This window comes from Asparagus officinalis, chromosome 7 (genome assembly GCF_001876935.1).
Source record: "Asparagus officinalis chromosome 7, Aspof.V1, whole genome shotgun sequence".
Taxonomy (NCBI): domain Eukaryota; kingdom Viridiplantae; phylum Streptophyta; class Magnoliopsida; order Asparagales; family Asparagaceae; genus Asparagus; species Asparagus officinalis.
The window spans coordinates 133,303,838-133,314,125 of NC_033800.1; the positions used below are offsets into that span (position 1 = coordinate 133,303,838).

General features: G+C 36.5%; 1 protein-coding gene across 1 annotated transcript in view; it reads right to left on the reverse strand.

Moving 5' to 3' along the window:
- Positions 1,802-10,288, reverse strand: part of LOC109847799 (sec-independent protein translocase protein TATA, chloroplastic-like) — a 14,319-nt gene continuing 5,832 nt past the window's right edge. Inside the window, exons 4-5 of the mRNA XM_020417038.1 lie at positions 10,038-10,285; positions 1,802-2,121 (exon numbers count right to left, since the gene is read on the reverse strand). Of these exons, the coding sequence (XP_020272627.1) occupies positions 1,981-2,121; positions 10,038-10,285 (389 nt within the window). The 3' untranslated portion in view covers positions 1,802-1,980. The remainder of the gene's footprint in view (positions 2,122-10,037; positions 10,286-10,288) is intronic.

A 10,288-nucleotide genomic window follows, 5' to 3' on the forward strand; every position in this document is an offset into this window, starting at 1 on the left:
AAATTCGATGGATTCATGCACAGGAACGGTTACTCCAGGTGCAATGCTGATCATTGTTGTTTTGTCAAAGAGTTTGACAAGAGTTACATCATCCTGCTCCTATATGTCGACGACATGCTTGTGGCCGGCTCAGACATGAGAGAGATCAAGAAGCTGAAGAAGCTGCTGTCGAGTGAGTTTGACATGAAGGACCTAGGCGCAGCGAAGCAGATATTGGCAATGAAGATCAGCAGAGACAAACTCTTAGGCACTCTACGACTATCTCAGGCTGAGTATATTCGACGGGTGCTTGAGAGATTCGGGATGAGTGGTGCTAAGGCTGTCAGCACACCGTTAGCTAGTCATTTCAGATTGACTAAGGAGCAGTGCCCCGAGACTGATGAAGAGAAAGATTACATGACTAAGGTTCCTTATGCTTCAGCCATCGGAAGCCTTATGTACGCCATGGTATGCACGAGACCTGACATTGCCCATGCAGTGGGAGCTGTGAGCAGATTTATGTCAGATCCAGGAGAGCAGCACTGGGAAGCAGTAAAGTGGATTCTGAGATACCTGCGAGGTACTATAGAAGATTGCTTATGCTTCAGGAGAGGCAAGTTAGTCCTGCAGGGTTTTGTTGATGCAGACTATGCTGGTGAGATAGACCAGAGAAGGAGCACTACAGGATATGTATTCACTTTGGGCTCTACAGCTATTAGTTGGGTTTCTCAGTTGCAGAAGATCGTTGCTTTATCAACGACAGAGGCTGAATATGTTGCTGTGACAGAGGCAAGCAAGGAGATGATATGGTTGCAGGGCTTCTTGGAGGAGCTGGGACAGAAAAGTGAGAAGAGTGTCCTACATTGTGATAGCCAGAGCGCAATTCATTTGGCAAAGAATCCCGCTTTTCATGCAAGGACCAAACACATACAGGTCCGCTACCACTTCATAAGATCAGCGTTGGACGAGGACATGTTGGAACTTGTGAAGATTCAAGGAAGCAAGAACCCAGCTGATATGCTTACCAAGGTTGTCACTACAGAGAAACTGAAGTTGTGTTCAACTTCAGTTGGCCTCTGCACTTGATGATATGGAGGCCGTCGCCGCAGAGAGAGTTGGAAGAGATTGATAGTTAGTCTCCAAGTGGGAGATTGTTAGGATATGTGAAGTCTAACTATCAAGCATGCCCTATACTTCAGAAGAGAGGAGTAACAAAGTTGGAACAGGAGGAACAGGATCGACGATGGAGAAGTTCAAGCAAAACGACGAAGGAGACAGTTTTCTGCATCGCGGTCGACCGGCCATGGCGCGGCGGTCGACCGACGTCGTGCACAGCTGGGTGCACAGGCCAGGAGCTCATCGCGGTCGACCGAGCATGGCATTGCGGTCGACCGGCAAAAGTCCAGAGAGCAAGTCCAGACTGCAGACAGCATCGCGGTCGACCGCACATGGCGCTGCGGTCGACCGCCCAAAGTCCAGAGAGCTCGATCAGGAATAGGATTCGTCGCGGTCGACCGCACGTGGTGCTGCGGTCGACCGGAGTCGGGTTTTGGCCCAGTTTCGAATTTTAACCTGTTTTGTTCTGTTTCCTTTTTTATTGGTTAAACCCTTAAGTCTATAAAAGGGTTGGCTAGGGCATGATGTATAGAGACGAAAAATAGTGAATTTTTCTCCTGCGGCGGCCGTGGACGTAGTTTCTCACATTGAGAAGCGAACCACGTAAATCTTGTGTGTTTGAGATTGTTTGATTTTCTCTCCTCTCCTAAATCTTTTTTTTCAAATCGCATCAGAGGGGTTGTGCATCCCCAACAAAACATGCTCATGTTCAAATAATGGATGCTCTCGTAGCATCGAGGCAATAAACAGCCAACATACTGCACATTATTCAGCCAAATGCTGCCACATCAACCGCAATTTTAATAAGGATACAATTCATACAGGCCATATATTTAACAGCTAGAACTACAAAGAGACACTCGAAACAAATTTAATCTAATGATTTCAAATGTTCTCTGTTGTGCCCGATGTTTCAAGTTCCTTTTTCTCGTCTTCGCTGCTAGAAGCTTTAGGATCTTCTGGAAGAGAGGGCTTACTCCCCTCGTCGGGTTCCTTCTTCAGCTCTGTCTCAAATTCTTTGGCTGCCTGAAATCAAGTTTGAGAGATGCAGAAGTCAGAAAGAATGGTTAAGTTCTAGAAATTAAAAGGAATATAGTGAAGTATATTACTAAAAATAAATTGTTTAATTCGTCAATTAAGTATGATTAGCTTCTCTCCACATGGAAGTATATACTAAGGTTTTGAGCTAGCAACCTTTGGCACTTCCTTCCTAACCACAGAAGTTGGGAATGTGGAACGCTATAGCGAACCGTGACCCGGGTTCAATTTTCCCAGATTCATGTAGAACACGATCTGATTCACCAACTCCAACAATCCGACTTAGAATTCAAATTAATTAAAATTTTGCAAAAAAATATATAACTCTTTTTTAAAAGAATAAACAACAAAAAATGTGAGAAATTAAGCAAATATAGTATGCATACCTTAATTGCAACATAATTCTTAAGGTTCTTTTACCATTACTGATATCAACTAGCACATCTCTGAAGTTTGACTCTTGCAAAACCTCTACTTCCTATATTTAAGAACTGAGCCTAAATCGTACCACATTCCCTGGTTACCATATAAGTCTACCCCCCTCATACCCGATTCCGAATAAGTAGGTACCATGTTCCCGTACACCTCCCGTGAACCGGAATGAACCGGGTTCCACGTAACTATGTTTCTAACTATTAAATGTAGAAAAGATACACAATGGAATATGGAGCATGCATAGCATGTGATCTTGATGCTATGATTTTAGGAAAAAGAAATTTCATTAATCAACAAATAGCACTTGTGTTGTGAGCCTGGAAATAATTTTTCTAGTCTTTTGCGAGGAACAGCTGAATCTAGTAAGCATGAGGCCAATATGAAACAAACCTAAGCCTTTTCATTCCAAATTTTAATTTACTTTGAATATGTTTGTTAATGCTATCAAAGGTTATATACATATGGAGTGAGCATTGATTCTCTAACTATTAATTGTGTTATTATGTGGAAGGATCAATTGTTTCCGAGGTTTTAAATTATAAATGTCAGCATCATGGCAGTCAGAGGAATGGCTTATCAACAGTGGATGTCACACAACATATCAGGTTTAAGTATAGAAGAACCATAGTCAATGAATATACATCTCCTGCACCTAGACATTTGACAAATTTAACGTATTGAGTATTCTAATTGTTATCCTTCTAATAAATTGTACAATCCTAGTGTAATCATGATAAGTAAGCAATAAAGACAAAGAACAAACCAGCAATTGAATGAACCAGAATATTGAAGATTATGTGTGAAATACCATGCTGGGAACAATAGCGGTCCAATACTTATCAACTGTGGATGTCACACAACATATCAGGTTTAAGTATAGAAGAATCATAGTCGATGAATATACATCTCCTGTACATAAACATTTGACAAATTTAACGTAATGAGCATTCTAATTGTTATCCTTCTAACAAAATTGTACAATCCTAGGATAATCATGTTGAGTGAGCAATAAAGACAAAGAACAAACCAGCAATTGAATGAACCAGAATATTGATTACTATGTGTGAAATACCATGCTGGGAACAATAGCGGTCCAGTACTTACTGAAAGGTCAGCTCAAACCTAATATGTCGGAGATATTTACTGAAAATTAAATCCTCTTTATGAACACATCATGTTGAGTTCTGTTTTCGCTAGCATTAATGTGGTTTTCTTGTACGAATACTCGACGAATATTCAACTCTATATAATGCAAATTATGCATTGCACACATCAAACTAGTACTAAGGACCATTAAAGTATAGATTAATCCTGGAAAACAAGTGAGGAGCTACGCAATCTGTGGTCCCACTAGACTGCCAGTAGCTCACACAGAACCAACCTCAACCTCTTCACTTTCTCCACCCCTCTTGTGCCACTGCAACCCAATTCAAGTGGAGAATAGGCCCATTTTCATGAAAGACACAAAGAAGACTAAAGAAACCTTCTGACCTCCAGCTTGCATGTTGAGGAAATTCAATCCCATCTCATGATCCTTTAGAACCCGTGATACTCTTTCAGTCCTTGACAATGCATAAAGTTCAACTGAACAAGCCAAAGAGCCTTACTTGTTATATCTCAGCTTGCAACTGACAACCTACTTCATAGTTAGAACTTGCAATGGAGGAAGAATTTCTGTTCCAACTTTTATTAAAATAATACATGGATATATTCTTCTTTCTTTGCGAAGAGTTTTATCAGTGATAAATTGTAAATGATTAGTCAACGTTAATACAGTCCTAAGATTTACAAAATTTTCTATTTACTATATAGAAATAGTCTTAAGATCCACAATGTTCTCCTCATAGGTCCTTGTTTGGCTGTTGCTCCATATGCTATACATACAGTTGTATGTCAGGCCTAAGCAAGATATCCTTAACATCGTGGTAAATACAGTACAGACATGTAGTGTCAGAAAACAAAACCATTGCCTTTGTGAGAGAATACTAGTCTACTTGAAACAGTTATTGTCCTTGCTCTTTACAGATGCCAAATATTTTCTCCACATGATTACTTTATGTTAATCTAAGGTTCTAGCATATCTACTTTGTTACTTCCATTAGCCTCATAGATAAAAACTAAAAACCTTCATATTTAATATTTGCAAAATTTGGCTATTATCTTCCGCATGCGTTTTTGCATATGCCATACCGCTAAATGAGTATAATCCATGGGAATTTGTCATCATAACCAACATTTCCAGCTTTTTTCTTAGTATAATAGCATGTTGGAAGGTTGCATTAGATTCATTACTAATAAGGAAGTTTTCTACTTGTCAATTGGTCAACGAAGTTTCAAAGAAAGCCTTTTTCTCATCCACAATTTCCTTGGCTAGAGATTGGCCGCTAGAATTCAAACATTGGTCTTAGACTGATGGATAGTTGAAAAGAATTACCTTTCTTATGTGGTATCTTCTCAACATAGGTTGTGCTCCATAGTCAACCTCATTTGCATGTGAAAAGCCTTATATGACTGATACTAATATGACTGATACTATGATGATACTAGTGAATGATTTGAATATAATTTCACTTGTTTCTTACATTCCAAGGAATACAAAAAATATTCTTGATAACTTCCATCTCCTATATGCGATAGCACCAGTAAAATTGTCTAAGACTGAAGCAAAGGTATATCGAATCTCCAAAACATGACTACCATCCTGATATTTACATGGGTAATTGGTATTTGAGCATGTATTCCCAATTTCTTCTCTCAATGATCAATTATTCTCCCTGCTGATTGTTATTCTTAATGGCTTATTTCTTATAATCTATCAATAATTCTGCTTGATAAACATACGACAACTAGCTTATAGATGTTAATTGTGAGTTAGGTGTTTGTAATCGATTACTATCAATAACAATGTTACAATAAACGCTGGACGCTTCTAGGCGTCGGACTTTGCGCCCAGCGCTTAGTCGCCTAGGCGGGCGCCTAAGCAGTTTCTGAGCGTTTTTTTCTTTTTTCTTTTTTAATTGTGATACTTGAAGATATATATATATATATATACTGTTAACTTATAAGTTACTGTTAAGTTTAAGTTAACAATAAACTTAAACTTAAGTTTATTGTTAACTTAAGTTTACTATTTACTTAATCTTAAATTTATCATCAACAAAAAATTTAATATTAACTTAAACTTAAACTTAAACTTAAGTTTACTGTTAGCTTAAATTTAAGTTTAACTTAAACTTAAACTTAAACTTAAGTTTACTGTTAACTTACACTTCTTAAGTTTAAGTTACTGTTGTTAACTAACTTAAATAGATATTTAAGAAGTACTATTTACCTTGTAAGTAGTTATAAAGATCGGGGGAGCTCGGCAATGTTACAGAAGACACTAGGCGTTTGAGCAACACCTAACGCCTAGACCCCTAGGCATACGCCTATGCAGCGCCTAAGGCATTTAACTATTTTTAAATTATTTAATTATAATAATTGATAAAAATATGTATTAAATTCATATAAATTTTTAAAAAAAGATAGCGATCTTAGTTCCACAATAAATCATGCATACTTAGATACTAAATAGCTAAAACAATAATTAACAAGGCTAGAGCCTAAGATGTTTTTTTTAATTACAATAATTGATAGCGAATGTCAATGTTATAGAAAACTTAGATGCCGGACTGATGTCTAGGCGGATTTTTTTTTTCATTTAAGTGGTGGTCGATGAGGTTTTGTTGAAGGTCGGAGGAGGTAGTGGAGGTGTTCATATTTAGAGGTTAATGGAGTTTGGAGGACGTGTAGGCTACAACACATAAAATCACAACCAATGCCTAAAAGGTGCAATCAACATAAGCAGACAATGCTCCCCTAAACGCTCGTAAAATCTAGATGGGCAGCCTAAATACCGCCTAGACGCTAGTTAGACGGCATAGGTACTGCCTAGGCCTAGGCGTACGCCTAAACGGACTAGACGGAGGCTTTTTAAAACAGTGATCAATAAGATTGCAGCAGTTAACTACCATTAGCCTCCCATCCTCCGTTATGTGCCGTTTGGCAAGGGGTGTGATGAGGGTTAAGAAGAATGACTAAATTAGTTAACCCATCACGAGGGGTTAAAAATAATTATATTCCATGTGGATTAGATATATATGGGAAGGTTAACTTTTTTCCATGTTTGGCTAAAGAAGGATTGAGGTTAATTAAACTAAAGTCCCAATTTTAACCTTATCAAAAGTAGAAAAAATTACTAACAATTGTTCAAAATTTATATTTTTTCTCCCTCTCCAAAATGCCAGTACACAATAAATTAGTGTGTACATATTCATAGTTTGCAAAAGAAAATATGGCTTTGGGCAAAACTTTCAAATTTCAATAGGTATGATGTAAACTTGTAATGCAAATTATATAAGTAAAGTTTCATTCATCCCCAAGTGAAAACGAAACAATAAATGAACATGATTCATGTTAATAAGAAATATAACACGAGAGTAGCTCTACTTAACAATGATTGGCCCTTACAATTTACAATTAAAATATCAAAATGTTAAAATTGTAAATTATACACTTCTCAATACTTCGCATAGCCATGGTGAATTAAAATATTAAAGTACCTAACCCTAACTCAGTGAGAATACTAAAATTAAAATGTAAATTACACATTACTTGTGTAGGCATGGTGAATGAAAATATTAAAATATTAAAGTTGCTAACTCTAAATCTGTAATTTTGAAGTATTAACATATTAGGCTTTGTTTGATAAAGGGTTAGTGGATGGCTTAACCCTTTGCAAACATGCATAGTAATTGTTTGCGGTGGTGGGGTTCGTCAGTCAAGGGGTTAAGACCAGTTAACCAAATTGACGGGTTATTCGGTGTAGTGGTGTAAGATTTAACCTACATCCAGGGATGGGTAAGTCGAGGGTACAATGTGTAATAATATTATTTAGTTGCACATAGTAAAAGTCATTTGATTGAGTGATCGTACTTTAATATTTTAATATTTCAAAAAGTCATATGATTGAGTGGTCGTACTTTAATATTTTAATATTTCAAAATCAGAGTTAGAGCAAACAGCTTTAGTATTTTAATATTATCATTAACCATGGTTACACAAGTAGTGGGTAATTTAACATTTTAGTATTTCAGTATTCGAACTGAGTTGGGGGAGCTACTTTAATATTTTAATTCACCGTAGCTATGTGACGTACTTAAATAGTGTGTAATTTATGTTTTAATATCTTAATATTTCGATTGTAAATTGTAAGGGCCAACTACTGCTAAGTGGTTTTACTCTTACTTTATGTTGCTTATTAACCTGGAACATGTTCAATTATCGTTTTATTTTCACTTGGGGATGAATGTGGCTTTACTTATACAATTTGCATTACAAGTTTCCTTAACTATATAATTAATCCAAATGGAATATAATTATTGTTTATCCACTCATTTTGACCTAACTAATTTAATCCTTCTCCCTAACCCTCCTCAGTAAACCCCTTGCCACATTGCAACTTAAAATACCACCACTCGATTGTATGGGTCTTACAATTTACAATTAAAATACTTGATTACACCCTACACCCTCAACCATAAGCGGCTTAAATCGTACACCGTCTCTACTGATAGAATATTTACCCATCAAAATGACGGGTTAAATAGTTTTAACCCCCACACGGGTTAACAAATCCCTCAATGACAAATGAGTATTTGACAGGTTAGGGAAGAGTTAATGTACTTAGCCCATTTGATAATCTGAAGGACTAAATTATTAATCCGTTAAATAAGTTTTATTTTAGCACTTGTGATCAGTTTTAGTGCTTGTGAATAACGAGGATTTTGACTATTTTCTTTATATATAGAGGGGTTAACTCTTAATCCTTCTAAACAGAAGTATTAGTAAACCCCTCATTTTTAGGGGTTAACACAATTTAACCCTTCTAGAGGGGTTAGCTTAACCCTTATGTATTTTTTACATTTAAAAAATTATGAAGGGTTAACTCACTTTAACCCTTCTATAGATTTTTTGTGCTTGACGGGTTAAGAAGAGGTTAAGTTTCCTTAACCCCTCACTTAACCCGTTGTCAAACGGCACCTTAGTGTAAACCTATAACCCTCACCCCTAAGGGCATCTCCAACCCAGCACCAAAATGGTGCAAACAGTATATTTTTTGGCACTGTTCCTTTTCCAACCCTGCCCTATTTCTTGCGTCATTTTGGTGCATTTGAACAGTGCTACACCAAATATGGAGTCGCACTGTTCATCGCTTCATTACTGTTCATATTTTATTTAAATTTATAAAACAACCCTGATAATATTTAAATTTTATAATTTTACTCCAATTGTATAATTTGGACAAAATAAATTATTTTTTTAATTATAAAAATAATGTTAAAATTTAAAAGACATTATTATTAATTATAATATTAAAATCTAGACATTATAATTAAAAGTAGATAAAAAGGAATATGTGAAAAAAATAAAATTTGATATGTGGGGTTAATTGTTGAAATAGTTAAAAATATAGGGAATAAAAAATAATAATATAAAAGTAGATAAAAAGGAATATACTAAGAATATTATTTTTTGGTGCAAAAAATGGTACAGTGGGTTGGAAATGAATTACTGTTAGATGTGATTTTTGTACCATTTCGGTGCAAAATTTACACTATTTTGGTGTAATGGGTTGGAGATGGTCTAAGCACAACTTCAATGTCTTGGGGAAGTAGAACTTTAGACGGGACCTATAGGATGGCCACCTTTAAAATCCCACAAGCCATAAATTTAAGGACAACTTAAAAAAGTACGATTGTTTGAGTCCGATTTCATCCTATAAAAAATAGGCTCAACCTAAAGGGAAATGCTAGAGTGTGAAACTATATAACCCTCAACTATCACAGACAACTTTGGATATTTGGTGAATTGGAAGGGACCTTTTAACATAATCCACTTTATTTTGAATTAAAAACTATCATCAGCCTCGCTCTCTTCAATTTATTAAACTCATAATATTGAATTTGTATCCACTCCACTACCACAAAAAAAAAAGTAATGGAGAGTCCATTGCAATATTACAACTGTTGATTTCTTCAGTGGACAGCTGCGATTCCTTCAATATTTAACACTCGCCGTACCATCACGAATTACACTATTTTCCTAATTTACATTCAAATAAAATCAAAACCATCTATCAAGCATATCATCAACAGTTGTGATATTGCAGTGATCTCTCCACTACTTTTTTTTCTATAGCGAATAGGATCCAAATCCTATAATAATTATTTTATTTAGGAAAGTTCCGTCCTTGTTTCACTGCTGATTTCACATTGAAAACAAAACAAATTCTAATAATCAGTTATAACTACTCAAAACCTCGCATCTACACACCACACAAATGTGAAATTCCCCAGCTATCACTACTCAAAACCTTTAGTTACCCCGATATTAGAAACCCTAGAAAATAAACTAGCCAAGAATCGAACCTGCTGAAAGCTCTTCACGGTCTTTCCAATGTTCCGTCCAATCTCAGGCAACTGCTTCGGCCCAAACACCAACGCAGCGACTCCAGCAATGACGACGAGCTCCGGAACTCCGAGCCCAAAGAGACAACGGCAACCAAGACGGCGTCCCGATGTGGGGCCAGCTCTCCGTACTGAGACTGAGGTCAGTCTCTGCTTCGAGAGGGCTCCATTAGAGAAGAAGATTGAGCTTGAGGAGGAGAAAGATGAGGGTT